Here is a 19,596-nt window from a genome sequence, read left to right as displayed (position 1 = left end):
CAAGATCACTCGGTTGAAGGAAGTCCCTGTCTCGCATGGGGGTCCCGGTCTAACAGGGAAGGGGAACAGGTATTGAATTTCCATTTTACAGATGTGGAAACTGAGGAGTAGAGAAATGGCCCAGGCTCCCTTGCCGTTCTGCTGCATCATATCTCTCATACTCTCCCATGTGCTTAGTACAGTGCTCTGCACAGTACTCAATTAGTACTGATGATTGATACTAACTTTATTATACCCTCTAGGTGCTTAGTGTAGTATTCGGCACAGTGTAAGTGCTCTGAAGTTCACTGTGTGTAGGGACCATATCTGCCAACTCTGTATTGTACTCTCCCAAGCAGCAGTAAGTGCTCAAAAAATACCACTGATGATGATGATGATGATGATCTCCTCATCACTCATTCAGCTCCCAGTTCATATCTCAAAGCAGAGGATCAAAGAGTAGCCACTCTGCCAACTCAATGGCAATGTCCAGGAACCCTCATTCATTCATTCATTCAATTGTAATTTTGAATGGCTTACTGTGTGCAGAGCACTGTACTTGGGAGCTTGGGAAAGTGCAATACAACAATAAACAGACCCATTGGTCATCGAACCAAGGACCACCTTTCAGATTCCTAACACAAACTGCTCTCTCTGATAATGGATTTCAGGGAACCCTCAAGAATCTGAGCACAGTTTGCTAACATCACCGACACCAGTTGGCTGGAAACAACTCTAACCAAGGAACTAAACCTGCCAAACTTTACAGCTGTTTGTAAGCTGCTCCCTCTGATCCTGACGCTGGGGGTAGGTCCCGTGGAAGCGAGTCTGCCTACCTATCACAAGACAGGCAGATCAAGTTGAAAATACGCTTGACAACTCTGAGGAGATCCAGGACTATGACGATGGCCGCCAAACCTCTATTCATCATCCTTCCTGATCTCAAGCACATGGACACACACAGAGACACAGTTACAGTCGATCAATCAACAATATTTATTGTTCACTTAATCTGTGCAGAACACTGCGCTAAGCACTTAGGAGAGTGCAAAAGTTAGTAGACATGATCCCTACCCTCAAAAAGCATACAATCTAGGAGAATAACGATAATAATGGTAATCGTGGTAACTCAGCACTCAGTAGAGTGCTCGGCATATAGTAAACATTTAACAGGCACGACAATTATTATTTGGTAAGTGTATCTTCTGTGCTGAGCATTGTACTAAGTAGTCAAGCCTGAGTAGGTGTTGAATTCCCATTTCGCCGATGAGGTAACTGAGGCACAGAGAAGGAAGGTCACACAGAGGATAAGTGGCAGAACGAGGATTAGAATCCAGGTCTGCTGACTCTCAAGCCTGTGCTTTTTCCACAAGGCCATGCTGCTTCTCATAATGGTATTTGTTAGGACTTATTATGTGCCAACTGCCTTGCTATGCATTGAGATAAATGACTACATACAATTCCTGTCCCACATGGGGCTCATTAGTGTAGGAGGGAAGGGGAAGAACATATTTCATCCCTATTTTACATATGAGAAAACTGAGACACAGTGATTGCCCCAGGTCACACAGCAGGCAAATGGCAGGCATCTTTCCTCCAAGGATGGAGAGGCCCAAGAATACATCAAAACAGCATAATGGACAAGGACAAATATGCAACACACAAAATGCTACAAAAAATCAGTAAGAAGTTGTGGCTGGAGGAGCAGTATTTCAGGCTCCTCAGGACTCTTTCCTTTATGGATGGAGAGGTCTTGTGCTCTTTCCTCCACCCTTGTGCTCTTTCCTCCATGGATGGAGAAGCCCAAGAAGCCCTGGCTCCTAACCAAGCTTGAGAATGTGGGCTTCATTCCAGATGCTGAGGAAGGCAGCGCTGCAAACAGAGCCAAGAAAAATGGTAAACATTCCAAAACTCCTGGCATTCCTGCTGGGATTTACCAAAAGGGAGGAGATGGTCTCAGTCATATAGGGAGCACTGAGGAAATGCCAAAGAATATCAAAGACAGCACCATTATCAGCATCTTCTAAAACAAAAGGGACAGAGCTGATGGTGGAAATGGCTGTGATCTCACTGCTCTCCATAGCTGGTAAGATTCCTCTCCTTCAATTCTTCCCCTACGACGGATCCTCTGGGCATCGACACCCATGCTGAGGTTCTCTGTGGCTCACTGCCAGACACCTGCTTCCCTTCTCAAATGGGTTTTCTACACCTGCTACCTCCAAGTCCCTCTCCTTCAACTCCCCACTACACTGTGTACAATTTGAAATCTCCACTTCTCTCCACTGACACTTTTCTCTCGAAGGTTACCAATGATCTCCTCCTTGCCAAATCTAACCGACTTTCCTAATTCTCCTGGACCCCTTCAACTACCTTTGACAATGAGGACTACTTACATCTCCTGCAAACACTAACCTTAGTTTTCTTGACACGGTTATCTCCTGGTTCTCCTCTTAGCTCTCTGGCCATTACTTAGCAGTCTCTTTTTGCTGTCCCTTTCTTGCCTCTTCCACTAACTGTGGGTGCTTCTCAAGTCTCTGTTACGGGCTCCCTTTTTGTTCTAATTTTATATTCACTTTTGGGGGGGCTCATTCAAGCCAAAGACACTCAAATCTGGCCCTGACCTCCTTCCTGCTCTGCACTCTCATTTTGCTTCACCTCCAGGCCATCTCCACTTCAAGCTCAACATTTCCAAATCAGAACTCCTCATCTTCCCTAGAAAACCTCCACCTTACTTTCTCACCACAGTTGACAACACTACCATCCTCCCCACCTGTCAAGCTGATTACTTTGACCTCATCCTTTACTCTTCCCTTGCTTTCTACCCTGACCCTCAGACTATCACCAGATCCTGTTAGTTTTCCTCCCTGACACCTTCAGAATCTGTCCATTTCTTTCCATCCCAGTTGATCATATCCCAGTTTGACAACTTCATCAGTCTCTCTTTAGTCTACACTTCATTTTGCTACCCGGATCAGTTTTCTAAAAAGTTGTTCTGCACATGTCTCCCCACTCCTCAAAAACCTTGAGTGATGACCATTCCTCTCTGCATCAGATAGAAGGTCTAGTCCATTGGCTTGAAGGCACTCAATCAGCTCTCTCCCTCCTATATACATACTCTTCTCATTTCAACCCAGCTCATTCTCTTCTTTCCTCTTTAGCTAACTCACTCAGTGTCACTTTCCTGCTACTGAACCTCTTACTCAAACACTCCCTTCTGTCTAGAACTCCCTCCCTATTCAAATTAGAAGCATCAATGCTCTCCTCAATCTTAAGAGCTCTTCAAGAAGCCTTCCCCAGTTTAATCTGGCTGAGTGGAAAGAGGCTAGGTCAGCCACTTGCCTGCCTTGTGACCTCAGGTAAATCATTTAACTTCTCCATGCTTCAGTTTCCTCATCTGTAAAATAACTGTGGGCAAGGAACATGTCTACCACCTCTGTTACATGGTACTTTCCCAAGCCCTTAGTATAGCACTCTGCACATGATAAGTGATCAAAAATTACCACTGACTGAAAGATGAATGACCTGTTCTCCCTTCTCTTGTTGTAAGCCCCAGGTGGGACAGGGACTATATCCCAACTGATTACCTGTACTTACTTTAGTCCTTAAGCACAGTTCTGGGCACACAGTAAAGCTAAATAAATGTCATTATAATTATATTTCCCCTACTGCCACTTCAGCACCACCAAAACATTTATATGCTCATAACCTCCTGTAATTTAACGCCTGCCTCCTTCACTAAATTATAAGGTTCTCAAAAGTAGAGGTCATGAGGTTCATTTGACTGTCCTCTTCCAAGCATTTACATGATAAAGGCTCAATAAATATGATTGACTGTTAGCTAGAGTCCTTTACTAAAATGATTAAGTCTACTGAAAAACACGGTTAACCATGCTCTTCCAGAATAACAGTAGGGTTAGAGACCTCAGGTACAGCATAGTTAAGTGACTTCACCAGGTCACACTGCCTCTGAACTGGGGCACACACAAGCAGGAAGGGAAGATAATGAGCTGTGGGAAGATCAGCCTAGCAGGGAGCAATCAGTGGTATTTCTTGAGCACTTGCTGGGTGCAGAGGACTGTACTGAGTGATTGAGAGAATACAGTAGAAGAGTTGGTAGACACATTCCCTGCCCACAAGAGCTTAGGGGGAGTTGACCTTCAGGGAGGTCAGATATCTGGAGGCAGGTTGGCAGAAAGAACTTGTTTGGGAAGAACTCATCAGCGCAGCAAGGACTGACCTTCAACCAAAGCCCCCACCACCACCCCCACCCCCGCCACACACAAACAGTACAAAATGGACTGTCTGTTGCACACTACTTTTCTCAGTCTCACTCGCATGCAGAGGCAGGAAGTCACCCTCTATAGTATCATCATTAAATGCACGGGACTTATCTATATCTATATCCATATGTCTCAGTATATATAAACATACTGGGTGCAGTTCTGGTCACTGTGACTCAGGAAGAGCATGCTAGAACTGAAGAAGGAAAAGAAAGAGCTGCAAAGGGTAAATGCAGGGGAAAGGGAAGTTTCCATAGGTAAACAGACTGAAAAGTCTAGGTCTCCAGTCTGGAAAGACGAAGGCCAAGGAGGGAAATGGGAAGAGATCCAGCACAGGAGAAAAACCACTGGTCTAGACTCCCTTTCATTTATTCATTCATTCAATCATTTACTCAGTGCATACTGTGTGCAGAGCACTGTACTAAGCGCTTGAGAAAGTACAATACAACAATAAACAGATACATTCCCTGCCCACAGTGAGCTTACAGTCTACAATGGGGAGCACACATCAGTACAAATAAATTACAGATATGTACAAAAGTACTGTGGTTCTGGGACAGGGGAAGAGCAAAGGGAGCAAGTCAGGGTGATGCAGAAGGGAGTGGGAGAAGAGGAAAGGGGGAACCTAGTTTGGGAAAGGCTCTTGGAGGAGATGAGCCTTCAATAAGGCTTTGAAGGTGGAGAGAGTAATTGTCAGATTTGAGGAGGGAAGGCATTCCAGGGCCCAGGCAGGACGTGGGTCAAGGGTAGGCTGTGAGACAGACAAGACCGCAAGACAGGTGAGACAGAGGCACAGTGAGAAGGTTAGCACTAGAGGAGTGAAGTGTGCGGGCTGCGTTGCAGAAGGAGAGTAGCGAGGTGAGGTAGGAGGGTCCCTCTTGACTTTAAGCTCGTGTGGGCAGGAAAAGTACATTTTATTGTACCTTCTGCTGTACTCTGTTCCCAGGTGCTTAGTATAGTACTCTGCATAGAGTAAGCACTCAATCAATACCAGTGATTATCACTGTCCATGTCAATATCATTGACATTGGAAACCTGGGTTTTAGACATAGCTCTATTACGCTGGCTTTCTGGGTGGCCTCAGGAAAATCACTTAACCTCTCTATGCCTCAAACTGAAAAATGTGAGTGAAAATACCCTACCTTACAAATATGTCAAAGGATAAAAGAGGCAATTGATGTGAAAGCGCTCTGGAAAACAACACGCTGTACAAATTCATGTTACTATTATTCACAGTTGAAATTTACAAATTCATGAAGGATTTAGACAGGGTATAAATGGAATTGTTGACTAAATTCCAAAGCAGGAGGACTAGGGGAGTGGCAGGTCAAACAAACAAAAGGAAATACTTCTCTGCTAGACTGTAAACTCCTTGAAGGCTGGGATCATGCCTATTAACTGCTGCACTCTCCCAGGGGCCTAAGACAGTGGCCTGCACAGAGTAGGTACTCAGTAAATAATAATAATAATGATGATGGTATTTATTAAGTGCTTACTGTGTGCCAAGCACTGTTCTAAGCACTGGAGTAGATACGAGGTAATCAGGTTGCCCCACGTGGGGCCCACAGTCTTATCTCCATTTTACAGATGAGGTAACTGAGGCACAGAGAAGTTAAGTGGCTTGCCCAAGGTCACCCAGCAAATAAATGGCAGAGTCGGAATTAGAACTCACGTCCTCTGACTCCCAAGCCCGTGATTGATTATTCGCCAGGTAGATGGTGAACAGATGGAATTCATTCCATAAAGAAGTTGTGCAGCCTAATATGCAGAAGTGACAATCATTGTCAATCACTGTCCATGTCAACAGTATATTGAATGAGATCTTATGTGCAGGTCCTTGGGAAACATACAAAAGAAACTAAAGACATGATCCCTCCCTTCACTGAGTTGACCTTTCGAGTGGCAGAAGCCAGCGGATGTAAATTGTTGGATCAAGAGGGGTTTGGATCAGTTCAGGATGAAAGGTCTAAAACAGTTCCTAGGTATAAAGTTAGGGGTGTTTTCTAAGGTTCTTGAAGGATTAAATAGATATTAAAGGGCAAGGTTTAGGTGAGGATGATGCCAAAGGAGCCAACCATTACACGGTATAAACGATTCATAAATGCTATCGACTGATGGACGCTTTCCTCTGAGCCGCAGACTCTGGGGCCAGCTGGGCCCTGCAGATGGGCCTGATTTTCTTATGGAGCCCTGTTTCTAGTTCAGTCACTGGTTAATTTCTGCAAGTCAGAGGGCTGGTTGGCTTCCATTCCCGTTTCCAAGTGATGTGAGCTGTTCTGGCCGCAGAACTCATTAGTCAATGGCAGCCGGCAGCTGCAACGAGCCTGGAGATTGGGCAATGGAGCCTGCGGCCAGAGCAGTCCTAGGCTGTCACCGCTGACTGAGGGCTCCGTGCATGTGCACAGACACGCTCTGGGCCCTGTGTCAAACACGCTGTACATTTGACAGCACTTTTTCCAGCGGAGTGGAAAAGCCACATTATTTATGAGGAGAGGACTGGCAACACTGCCGTGAAAAACCCCAACGTGTAGCTGCTCCACCCTGCATGCACTGCTCTTTTGGAACTGGGCTCAGATTTGGGGCCCCAGGATGATTCGCTGCCGTGGGATCTTTGCCACAAGCCCCTTCTCAGAATGACCTCTTCCTCCCTGGAACATCTCCTGGGAGCACCTATCCCACTCTTTGGCACACCCTTTGGCCTCTTTGCCTTGGTCTCTCTGCCTGCCATGATCATTCTAGCTGTAAACTTTGCTTTCATGCAGATTAGGAGCCTATACCCAGATTCTGCATGGTGGAGATAATCAATTGATCAATAGAATTCATTGTATCTGAACCCTTAGAGCACTTGATATTCATCCCACCCTTGGCCCCACAGCACTTGGGGACTTACCTGTAATTTATTTACTTCTATTAATGTCTGTCTTCCCCTCTAGATTGTAAGCTCCTTGTGGGCAGGGAATGTTTCTACCAACTCTATCGTACAGTATTCTTCCAAGAGCTTAGTACAGTGTTCTGTACACAGTAAGCAATCCATAAATACCATTAATTAATTGATTGAGCATCTACAGTCTCCTTGGAAGGCTGGTAATAGTAATAATAATAATTATGGTATTTATTAAACGCTTACTATATGCCAAGCACTGTTCTAAGCACTGGGGTAGATACAAGACAGCCAAGGTGTCCCAAGAGGTGCTCACAGTCTTAATCTCCATTTTACAGATGAGTTAACTGAGGCACAGAGAGGTTAAGTGACTTGCTCAAGGTCACACAACAGACAAGTGATGGAACCAGGATTAGAATCCATGTCCTCTGACTCCCAAGCCCTTGCTCTTTCCAGTAAGCCATGCTGCTTTTGAATAAGTTAGTATATGTGATCCTTGCCCTCAAGGAGCTTACCATCTACCAGGGGAGAGAGGCATTCATTCAATAGTATTTGAATGCTACTGTGTGCAGAGCACTGTACTAAGCACTTGGAAAGTACAATTTGGCAACAGATAGAGACAATCCCTGCCCAACAATGGGCTCACCATCTAGAAGGGGGAGACAGACAACAAAACAAAACAAGTAGATAGGCATCAGTACCATCAAAATAGATGAAAAGAACCATAGATAAATGCACATCATTAATAAAATAGAGCAATAAATAGGTACAAATATATACAGGTGCTGTGGGGAGGGGAAGCGGGTAGAGCAGAGGTAGGAAGTAGGGACAATGGTGAGGGGAGGAGGAGCAGAGGGAAAGGGAGGGCTTAGTCTGGGAAGGCCTCTTGGAGGAGGTGACCTCTCAGTAGGGCTTTGAAGAGGGGAAGAGAGCCAGCTTGGTGGATGTGAGGAGGGAGGGCACTCCAGGTCAGAGGTAGGACGTGGGCCAGGGGTCAACGGCACTAAAATAAATTACAGCTATAGGCATCATTCAATTAATCAATAGTATTCACTGTATTAAGGGCTTGGGAGAGTATAAGAGAGTAAGTAGACACAATCCCTGCTCTCAGGGAGTTTATAATCTAGTAGAGGGAGAGACACACTCAAATAGGTTACAGTTGGGAGAAGCAACAGAGTTTAAAGATATAAGTGCCATGGGGTGGGGAAGGGTTTGCGGGGGTCTGGCAGGATTCCACCAATGAAGTCCAGAGGACTCAGGCTGGGCACATAGAAAGTGCACAATAAATACCCCTGATTAATCTATCAACTGGCTTTTGGAATCAGATTAGTCACACCAAATGCCCCCCACCCCCTGCCTTCCCCAGGAGGGGTTGGGGGCTTCTCTCCTTTCTGTTCTCAGCCCTTTATAATTTATGTCAATGTGGAGGTTGGGCCTCTGACCTGCCTCCACAGTAAACTGGAAGCTCAAGGGAAGGCCCCATGGCTAGTTATGGAACTGAGGGTCTGTCAGGCCCACCATACAGATCTAGGTTCAAAGGAATGGATGAAAAAGACTTCATGGATTTGGCACAAAGGTTCTGTCAGGATGCAGATTCCTGCCCATGTGCGGTTCTTCTGAGGGAATCATGGGCCCTTTGGGAGTCCATTAACTCTGTGAAAGCACAATGATCTGGGGACTGCATTTGCCCTATTCTCTCTCTGACCTTCCCCTCCGAGTGGTTTCAACTTCAGGGCTGCTTGACTGCCTCTAGGCCTGCCTTATTATCCCATAACAAGGAACCCAAGTACTGCTGGGCCTTGTTACTCAAGGTAAGTACATCACATATCCTCTTTCTTTTGTTTCCGGAGCCTGAACTGTCAGGGAAATTAGCATATGAACTCAATGCAGGGTAAACATGTCAGGACCCCTGGCCTTGTTTATCAGTGGTATTTGATCATCTGGAGAAAAAAGTAAGCCCAGAGACAGGAGCAGAAATAACCCATTGGGAAATAATGCTGCCTGTCTTAAAGTACGTATCCTGTATTGTGCTCTTCTGATCACATGTGGATGCTGTACTAGATATGAATAAAGAAACTCTGCGTCTCTTTATGTTGAGTTGGCCTTGAGTGGCAGAAGAAACTCTGCCGTTAACTACACTCCTCTGTGCCTCAGTTACCTCACCTGCAAAATGGGGATGAAGACTGTGAGCCCCATGTGGTTTATGGTTTATGTACACATCTTTTACTTATTTATATTTATATTATTTATATAATATAAATATTATATTATATTAATTATTTATATTAATGTCTATCTCCACTTCGAGAGTGTAAGCTTGATGTGGTTAGAGAATGTCTGTTTACTGTGATATTGCATTCTCCCCAGCACTGAGTACAGTCCTTTGCACACAGCAGGAACTCAATAAATACGATTGAATGAACTAATGAATCTCCACTCCCTAGTAGTGCGAAAAGAAGCACTAATAGTAATAAACTTGTCTCTGACATATCCTTTTTGAATACCTCTTGGAGTCTGTGAAGTTTTTCTTCCACAATTCCCAATACAGAAGCAGAGTGACCTAGTGGAAACAGTCCAGACCTGGGAGTCAGAGGCCCTGGGTTCTAATCCTAGCTCTGCCACTTGCCTGCTGAGTGACCCTGGGAAAGTCACTTCACTTCTCTGGGCCTTAGTTTCCTCACCTGGAAAATGGGGATTTGATACCTGTCTCCCTCCTGTCTCCCATGAGACTGTGTCCAATTTAGTCATCTTGTATTTAAGTCAGTGCTTAGTACCAGAGAAAGTGATTAAAAATACCATAATCACTAGACGAGACTGTAAGCTCCTTAAGGGCAGGGAATGTGTCTACCAACTCTGTTATAATTTACTCTACCAAGTGCTTTGAACAGGGCTCTGCACACAGTAAGCGCTCAATAAATATAGGATTCTACTACACTGCCACGGGCTTGCTCAGGAAGACCATCCAGGAGTGGGAGAAGGGTGAATGCAGTGGCAGTAGCAGCAGCAACAGTTTTTGGCATGGGAATGTGACATGAGGGTGGGTGGGCGGAGGATCCCGTTGCAGCTTCCCACACTCCCCTGAAAGTCCGAGGAAAGAAACTGGGAAAGTAAAGCAAGGGGCAGGACCATGATCTAGGAAAGGCAATGAAAAGGTTAATGCCCTCAAGCTCAAGTCCTAGCCTCAAAAAACCCTCAGTTGCTTTCCAATCCAAATAGTCTTGCTTTTGGGCTGAGGCCTACTCCTCTAGAATGTGTTGCAAGTCTTCTAAAAATGCAGGTGTAATCAATTTCTCTTCTCTTTCTATTCTCCATCTACATCCACTCCTTTGGAGAACTCATTTGCTCCCATGGCTTCAATTACCACCATTATGTGGATGATTCCCAAATCTCGATCGCCAGCCCTGATCTCTCTCCCTCTCTGCAGTTTCACATTTCCTACTGCCTTCAAGACATCTCTACCTGGATGTTCTCCTATCACCTCAGGCCAAAATAGAACTCCTTATCTTTCCTCCCAAATCCTGTCCTCCCCATAACTTCCCCATCACTGTAGACAGCACCACCATCCTTCCTGTCTCACAAGCCTATAACCTTGGTGTTATCCTTGACTCCTAGCTCTCATTCAACCCACATATTCAATCCAACATTAAATCCTGTCCGTTCCACCTTCACAACATCACTAAAATCCACCCTTTCCTCTCCATCCAAACTGCTACTACGTTAATCCAAACACTTATCCTCTCCCACCTTGATTACTGTGTCAGTCTCCTTGCTGACCTCCCAGCCTCCTGTCTCTCCCCAATCTAGTCCATACTTCACTCTGCTGCCTGGATCATTTTTCTATGAAAATGTTCAGGACAAACTCCAGTGGCTGCCCATCCACCTCTGTATCAAACAAAAACTCCTCACCATTGGCTTTAAACCACTGCACCACCTTGCCCTCTCCTACCTCACCATGCTACTCTTCTGCTACAAACCAGTCGGCACACTTTGCTCCTCCAATTATAATCTTCTCATTGCACCTCCATTTCCTCTATCTCATCGCCAACTCCTTGCCCACGTCCTACCTCTGCCCTGGACTGCCCTTCCTCCTCAAATCTGACAGACAGTGACTTTACCCTTCTTCAAAGCCTTATTGAAAGCACATCTTCTTCAAAAGGCCTTCCCAGACTAAGCCATCCTGCTCCTCTTCTCCCACTCCCTTCTGTGTCAACCTGACTTGCTCCCTTTGCTCTTCTCCCATCCCAGGCCCACAGCACTTTTGTACATATGTGTAATTTATTTATTTGTATTGATGTCTGCTCCCCACTGTAGACTGTAAGCTCATTGTGAATAGGGAATTTGTCTGTTTATTGTTATATTGTACTCTCCTAAGCGATTAGTACAGTGCTCTGTACACAGTAAGTGGTCAATAAATATAATTGAATGAATGAATAATTTCACTGTAAAATGATTCTTGCTCTATTCACTGAAGTGATATGCATATTAAGTTGTACTTCATTAGTGTTTGATATATATTTCACAGGTGCAGAGGATCATGTAGCCAAATGCCATTTGAAGGAGATTTCTGTCACTTTTAGAGCAGATGGCATCGAAGCTCTACTCCAACAGTCCTAACTTATCCAGGGAGAAGTTGAGATAAATTCAGTGGTCAGGCTTAAAAGAGAACCATGAAGTAAAAAAATGTGTTTGCCGAAATGCATCAGAGCAACCTGTACATTTTATGGATCAGTTTCTTTTCCTCTGAAAAGCCCATTTCAAGTCATTTGACCTTTTCCATTTGAATGTCTGCTTCTTTAAAACTGCAAAACTCTGCCTTGGCCATGGGGGAATCTTCTGATCCCAGAATACTTCATTTTGAAGAAAGGGGAACATACAGATCTAGTTCTCAATCAATCAATTGTTTATATTGAACACTTACTGCATGCAGAACAGAACATTAAGAACTTGGGAGAGTAAAATATAACAGAGTTGGAAGAGAGAGTCCCTGCACACAAGGGGCTTACAGTCTAGAGAAGGAAACAGACACTGAAATAAATTATGGATATAATAATAATAATAATGTTGGTATTTGTAAAGTGCTTACTATGTGCCGAGCACTGTTCTAAGTGCTGGGGTAGATACAGGGCAATCAGGTTGTCCCATGTGAGGCTCACAGGTAATCCCCATTTGACAGATGAGGTAACTGAGGCACAGAGAAGTTAAGTGACTTGCCCACAGTCACACAGCTGACAAGTGGCAGAGCGGGGATTCGAACTCATGACCTCTGACTCCCAAGCCCCTGCTCTTTCCACTGAGCCACGCTGCTTGCTGTGGGGATGAGGGTGGGTTGAATGAAGTGCATAAATTCAAGTGCAAGGGTTATTCAGAATGGAAAGGAAGAAGGGACACTGAAGGCTTCGTGAGGGAAGGCCTCTTGGAGGAGGTGTTACTTTAATAAGGCTTTGAAAGTCCCACTGACCAATTTTTGAGAAAGGAGGAAGTCCAGGCAAACACAGTTGCAGGCACAGAGATGCACAGACAAAAAGGCAAAAAGAGTGACAGCAGGGAAATAGATGGCAATCGAAAGATACTGATTTAACTGTCCTCATCAGGTCAAACTCAAGACAGGGAAGCATTCCACTAGGCTGTGAGAAGCAGCATGGCTTAGTGAAAAGAGCATCGACCTGGGATCCAGAGGACCTGAGTTCTAATCACTGTTCTGCTGTCTGCTGTGTGACCTTGGGCAAGTCATCTAACTTCCCTGTGCCTCAGTTACCTCATTTGTAAAATGGAGATTAAGACCAGGAGCCTATGTGGGACAGGGACTGTGTCCAACCCTACTCCAGCACTTAGTGCCTAGCTCATACTAAGTGCATAACAAATGCCATTATTATTTGGTTTTAAAAGCATCATATCTATCCACTCAGCCCTCACAATTCCACTGAAAGTGTGCAAGTGAACCACAGATCGGTGAAAAAGAAAAATGAGCAACAACTTCTCAGCCAGACACAGAGAGGTTTTGAGAGCTGACATCAAAGTCAACAGTGGCTGGCCTGTAGCCCGGGAAATGTGAACCCCTTTCAGGAGGAAATGGATCTCAGAGGAGGTGTAGACACAGAACTTCATATAGAAACCCTGATTCCCAGAGGGCACACAAAGAGGGAGTCATACAGCAACACCTGCCCAAACACGAAAGAGAGGAGGAGTGCATGGAACGAGTCAAGAATCAGATCGATCACAACAGAGAGGCAAAAACCCAGAGGAAGACAGAGACCTCCAAGGGGCAGAGACATTGAGAGAGGCAGAGTTGGGATCTCAGAAAGAGAGGGGATAGGAGTCATCTGCCAATGTAGAGGGCTGAGAGAAACAGATACAGAGAGTCTGAGGCAGTGGAAACAAGAGGTGAGGCAGAGATACTGCAGGTCCCAGGAACGTGAGAGTCACAACCCACAGGTAGAAGCATGCATCAGTCTGAGGCTGAGACAGAGCGAACAACCATAAGGTGGAAAGGAACAGTTCACAATTTAGAACCTCATTCCAATATACCATAGAAGAAAACTCAGAAGTGCTTTCCCAAAAGGGGTGTGACAAGTAGCACTGGCCTCATCAAAATCAATCAGTTGTATTTACTTGAGCATTTACTCTCTGCAGAGCACTGTACTAAGTGCTAGAAATGAAAGATCCAGGGCCTGGTAACCAGATAATAATAATAATTGTGTTATTTGTTAAGCACTCACTATGTGCCAGGCACTGCACTAAATGCTGGTGTGGATACAAGCAAGTCGGGTTGGATGCAGTCCCTGTCCCACGTGGTGCTTGCAGTCTCAATCCCCATTTCACAGGTGAGGTAACAGGCACAGAGAAATAAAGTGACTCGCCCAAGGTCATACAGCAGAAAAGTGGTGGAACCAGGATTAGATGATATCAATTCTAATCTAGCTCTGCCACCTGCCTGCTGTGTGACCTTGGGAAATTTAAATCACTTCTCTGGGTCTCAATTTCCTCATTTGTAAAATGGGGATTCAATACATGTTCTTCCTCTTGTGAGCCTGAAGAGGGGCAGACCAAACTGATGAACTTCTAGCTACTCCAGTGCTTAATATAGTGCTTGGCCCATATAAGTTCTCAACAGATTGAATTATCATTGTTATTATTATCATCATCATCATCATTATGATCAACACTAAGGAAACAGTTTGAATTTCTTAGACCAGTGCTCTGCATGCGGTAGGTACTCAAGAAATGCCACTCATGGATTGACCTGTTACAACTGCTACTGGAATTTAGATCTAGCAACAGTTCTGTGACAGAATGAGCTGATCTGTTTAAGCATTAGAAGAAGAGCAGAAGATCAGATGGAATCTATGACTGGCCCAGACCTAGATCAGCTAGCTAACTGTGGTTAATAGCAATGGTCTTCCTTCTTACCTGGGATGGCATATGGCAAAGGATGGGGTCTGAGCTCACCAGATCTCTATAGCAACAGGTTGTACCTGCATTCCTGGGGCTGGGGACAGGGGCCAGAAGAGCGGAGGGCTCAGGGGTTTCACTTTTCTGTCTCCCCACTTCTCTTCCTTCTGCCTCTCTCTGATAAAGGGTTATTTTTCAGAAGTCACCTTAGAAGTCACTTAGAATCTGCTGAGACACTGTTTTGACCTGGATTATTTTCCTTTCCTGTTGGTAAGGATCCCCCTGGGCTTTGTTGAGAGTCTAGGGCTGGGTGCCTGGGGTCTTAGAAATGGTGGGATCTGACGCTCATAACTTTGACCTTCGTAATGAGAGCTGTAAGAGGAAGCTGCCATGAGGATACCCGTTCCAGTGTCTTCTGTCCAAATCGCAATCTGCTCCAGCAGGAGACCTGGGAGTTTAGTGTCTAGTCTGATGTCCCGGGCCTTGAAGAACACCATTTCCTCAGATGGCGAAAGGACGTGGTGGCACCTTGCAGCCACGCTGAATCTCTACATCCACATCAGCTTTCTGGGAGAGATGATATCCCAGGGCAAGAAAATCAAACCTCTCCAGCGTCCCCAGGAATTTGAATGGAGTCACCATACCGGACCTTTTGGGATGAAATGCCTTGGCATATTGGACACTACACATTAATCCCACCTCTCCAGACATCTCAACAGAGATAACGAATATCATGAACGTGCATTTTGCAGCCCCATCAAAAACAAGAGGAAGAGGAAGGACTACGGGGCTAACTTGAAGCCAGCTGCATTTGATCAGATTTCCAACCATTCAGTAACTAGATTCTCCTCCGAGTAGAAGCTCACCTGGGTGGTCGGATGGAGCAAAGGAGACAGAAATACCATGGAGCGCTCCCCTCCTCATCTCGAAGATCACCTGAATTGGAGCTGGTTTCGAGGGGCATTACTCCCTGACAGTGGCTTTTTCCTCTTTTCAAATGTAACCCTTGAAAAAGATGACTAGGACTTGAAGGTCTGGTTAATGGGATAAAAACTGAATTCTCACCAATCCTCCCAAATGTGTAACTTCCTTCTAATTCCCATAAAGTGCTCTGAATCATAACTGGCAGTCAGACATGGGCTCGAGAAGTGTAAATTCAAAATCTGATGTCAATTAGGCCGAGATTCAAATCTTTTTCAATAGGCCAGGGTTGTGGATTGACTTTAAACTGGAACCATACCAGACCTCCTTATGAGCCCCCAGTCTTTCACTGGAATTTTTTTCCATCAAACACCTACTCACATTGTTGCTGCAGGTTTTGTAACGGATGTTCTGCCCTTCACAGCTCCTAGGGGGAAAGGAGAGAACAAGAGTGTTGAGTACAGTAGCGACTGTCCACCAAAACAGATCATTTGTTTCTTTAAACGAATAGGATAGGCTCTACCCATTAGGCAAACCTATATTGCCCAGGGTTCTATGGGGCAGGGAGTAATGTTAGGCTATAGTACAACAAAGCTTCAAATAATGCTGCACTCCAGCTGAAAAATTGGGAGTCAATTGTTGAAGACAGACCAGCATGGTGGATTGCAATGTAGAGTACCTCTCTTTGAGCAAAAGCTTTCTATGGAAAGAGAGACAAGGAGCAGAAGAGAAAATGGCACCAAGTGCCACAAACATTAAATACGACAATACAACAAGGGACACCTTTTGTGTGCCCAGTATGGCTGGGCCTTTGGACCGTACACTGACCTTTTCAGCCACACACATACTCATTATCATCTAACTTCACCATCAGTGGTGTCTTCAAATATGAAAGACAACTCTATATGTGCATACATGTGTATATGTGTATGTGTCCGTATTTATTGAGTGCTTACCTGATGTGGTGCTCTATATTAGGTATTTAGGAAGTACAATATAATGAAGGGACATGTTCCTTGCCCACAAGGAGCTTACATTCTTATGGGAAAGACAAACATAAAAATACTTATAAGCAGAAAGTCCAAAACAAATAAAGTGGACATATATACATGAGTGCTAAGGGGAAACAAAAACTCCTCACTCTTGGCTTCAAGGCTCTCCATCACCTTGCCCCCTCTTGACTCACCTCCCTTCTACCCCCTTTTCCCTCTGCTTCCCCTCCACCCTCTACTCCTCCCTCTCCCCTCAGCACTGGGCTCATTTGTATATTTTTTATTACCCTATTTATTTTGTTAATAAGGTGTACATCCCCTTGATTCTATTTATCGTGATAATTTTGTCTTGTTTTTGTTTCATTCGGTTTTGCTCTGCTGTCTGTCTCCCCCAATTAGACTGTGAGCCCATCATTGGATGGGGATTGTCTCTATCTGTTGACGAATTGTATATTCCAAGCACTTAGTACAGTGTTCTGCACATAGTAAGCGCTAAGTAAATACTATTGAATGAATATAAATATATTCACCAATGCTAATGAGGCTCTTTCCTCCTTCTGATTTCTTCTCATCTTGCAGTTTAAGTGCCTTCCATGTCTCTTCCTTTTGCCAAAGTTACCAAAATGTCTTAGGTTGGCTCTGATTATGTCACACCCCTATTCAAGGATTAAAGGTTTAGTTATGAAAGTTAGTTACGTTATGAGTTTATTTTAGTGATGAGAAGCAGTGTGGCCAGTAGATAGAGCACAGGCCTGGAAGCCACAGGACCTGGGTTCTAATCTCAGCTCCACCACTTGCCTGCTAGGTGACCATGGGTAAGTCACTTCACTTCTCTGGGCCTCAGTTACCTCATCTGTAAAATGGGGATTAAGACTGTGAGCCCCATGTGTGACAGGGACGGCATCCAACCTGATTAACTTGTATCTACTTCAGAATTTAGTACAGTGCCTGACAAATCACCTCCAAAATAGTGTTAACTTTGCCTATGAGATGGATGATGCCACTGCTGTGGAGGTTTATATAATAATGCTTACTCATAAATATAGTTTATGTCTATAAGGAAGCATGAAAAGACATGGGCCCCCAATAGGGTGACCTTAGTACAAGGCACTTGATATCTCTGGGCCTTGGTTTCTGCATTTGTAAGCTGCAGACAACAATCTTTGCTTTTTCCTACCTCACAAGGTTATTCTGATGATAAAATGAGATAATCGGTGTTACAGTGCCTTGGGAAAATAAAGGCATCCCACAGATTCAACATGTTCTTCAAGGTGGGGAAAAGGGTCTAATCCTTTTCTGTTTTGAAGAGTCAGTAAATTCAGCTCTGTGGGTCTGCCTGCAGCCAAGGTCCTGTCAAACTCACAAGTCCTGGCTACATTCTAGTTTAAGTCCTCAGCACCCCAAAGTCAAATTCCTGAACTTACACACCCTTTAAAATGGGACAGAATGGCCCTCCAGGTGTGTCATTTAGGACTAGTTATCTCACTCTGTGGGCCAAGCCTTAATTCCTGAGAATGAACTGCCCAGGGAGAGAGTTCAGGAGAAGGTTAGCAGGGAGGATGGCTTACATCAATCTGCAGCATTTCCTTCCTTTCTATGGGCCCTGCACAATAAAAACTTCTGAAGTTTATGGCCAAAGGCAACTGGCCTTGGACCTTTCTTTGTCTTCAGAGCCCAAGAGGCATTGGGGGAGGAATCAAGTCCTCTTGGGGAAACGCAGAGGGCCCCAAGCCTCTCTGGGACTCTGGGCATGGTGAGCATAAGCCAGTGCCAATGGCTACCTGGTTTGGAACTAGGAAAAAGATGGAGCGAGGGATAAGAACCACTCTTTCTGGCCTGTCTCTCACTCATTCTGCTGAAGACTGGCTAGGCATGCCCCTAGACAGCAAAGTGTCTACCACAGAAAACCCAAGTTCAGGGGAGTCGACCAAGAATCTGGTGGCCGGGTGGGGTTGGAACAGTCCACGGCCCTAAATGTCGCCACTCTTTTTCACTCCTTTACCAAAAAATGTTTGGCCTTCCCTGACTAAGCCCTCATTTCCCCCTACTCCCTTTCCTTTCTGTGTAGCCCTTGCATTTAAGCACATCATGTTCACCCCACACTCAGCCCCACATTACTTATGCATAGATCTGCAATTGATTTCAATGCTGGTCTCCCCCTCTACACAGTAAGTTCCTTGTGGGCAAGGAATGTGGCTACCAACTAAGTTACACTGTTAAACTGTTAAGCCCATGCTTTGCAATCATTCAAACAATCAGTGGCATTTATTGAGTGCTTACTGTGTGCAGAGAACTGTAAGAAGGACCTGGGAGAATACAACACAGTTGGTAGACAGGCTCCCTGCCCACAAGGAGCTTACAGTCTAGAGGGAGAGTAAGCACTCAATAAATACGCCTGATTGATTGATAGAGATTTCAAATGTTTCGGAATCCGAGGGGTATAGGAAAAGCTGCAGGACAGAAGTCCCCTGGCTGAGAGATTTGGATCTCTGATGCAGAATCCTCCAGCAACTACTATTCTTCTTCACAGTTTCATCAGGCATGTTAGGATACACCTTTCCCATCAGGGGCATGGAGGACTGCACTCCCGGACACAGATCAAGGGTTTCACAAACTAGCCCTTCTCGCTCGCGGTTTGAGAGAAATTCACCCTCTTCTCCCCTGTGGTTTTCCTTCCATTTGCTAATTTTGACCTCAATATTGGCAGACCAATACCTCAAACAGGGTTTCCTTATTGAAAGGACTTTGGATCCTGGCCTTCTGCACTCATCAGGCTGAATCTCACCCCAATAGTTCTGGGTTGGGGAATCTCAAGGGAAGGCACTCCCCCTCTCTCGCTGGGGCCTTTATCCTAAGAACATATGTCTCCTTGAAAAGTCTTTCACAGCCTGACAGACTTCTCATCTTTTTAGTGTTCCTGCCAGTTCTTTCCTCTATGCCTCCCTTCTCCCTCCCTCTCTGGGTTTCTCAAGTTTTTTCTTTGAGTTGATTGCTTCTCTCTAGAGGATGAGACAGAAGCCGAGCATCCTGGGGTATGTCAAAAGTGCATATCAGATGAGGCTGGAATTTATCTTCTCTCAGTCCCCTGCCTGGGGTCTGTTTTCCACCTGACTGGCAGGACTGTGATGACATTCTCTCAACGTGTTCTGTGTAT

At 45.0% G+C, this 19,596-nt stretch overlaps 1 protein-coding gene across 2 annotated transcripts in view; it reads right to left on the bottom strand.

Moving 5' to 3' along the window:
- ADAMTSL3 (ADAMTS like 3) overlaps positions 1-19,596 on the bottom strand; it is a 349,633-nt gene that overhangs the window by 159,849 nt on the left and 170,188 nt on the right. For both annotated transcript variants that reach the window (XM_029066196.2, XM_029066195.2), the window contains exon 5: positions 15,832-15,877. In XM_029066196.2, coding sequence (XP_028922029.1) covers positions 15,832-15,877 — 46 coding nt within the window. The remainder of the gene's footprint in view (positions 1-15,831; positions 15,878-19,596) is intronic.

Source organism: Ornithorhynchus anatinus, chromosome 5 (genome assembly GCF_004115215.2).
Source record: "Ornithorhynchus anatinus isolate Pmale09 chromosome 5, mOrnAna1.pri.v4, whole genome shotgun sequence".
NCBI classification, from domain to species: Eukaryota; Metazoa; Chordata; class Mammalia; order Monotremata; family Ornithorhynchidae; genus Ornithorhynchus; species Ornithorhynchus anatinus.
The sequence above is the reverse complement of the archived record's forward strand: the minus strand, read 5'-3'. Positions and strand labels throughout refer to the sequence as shown.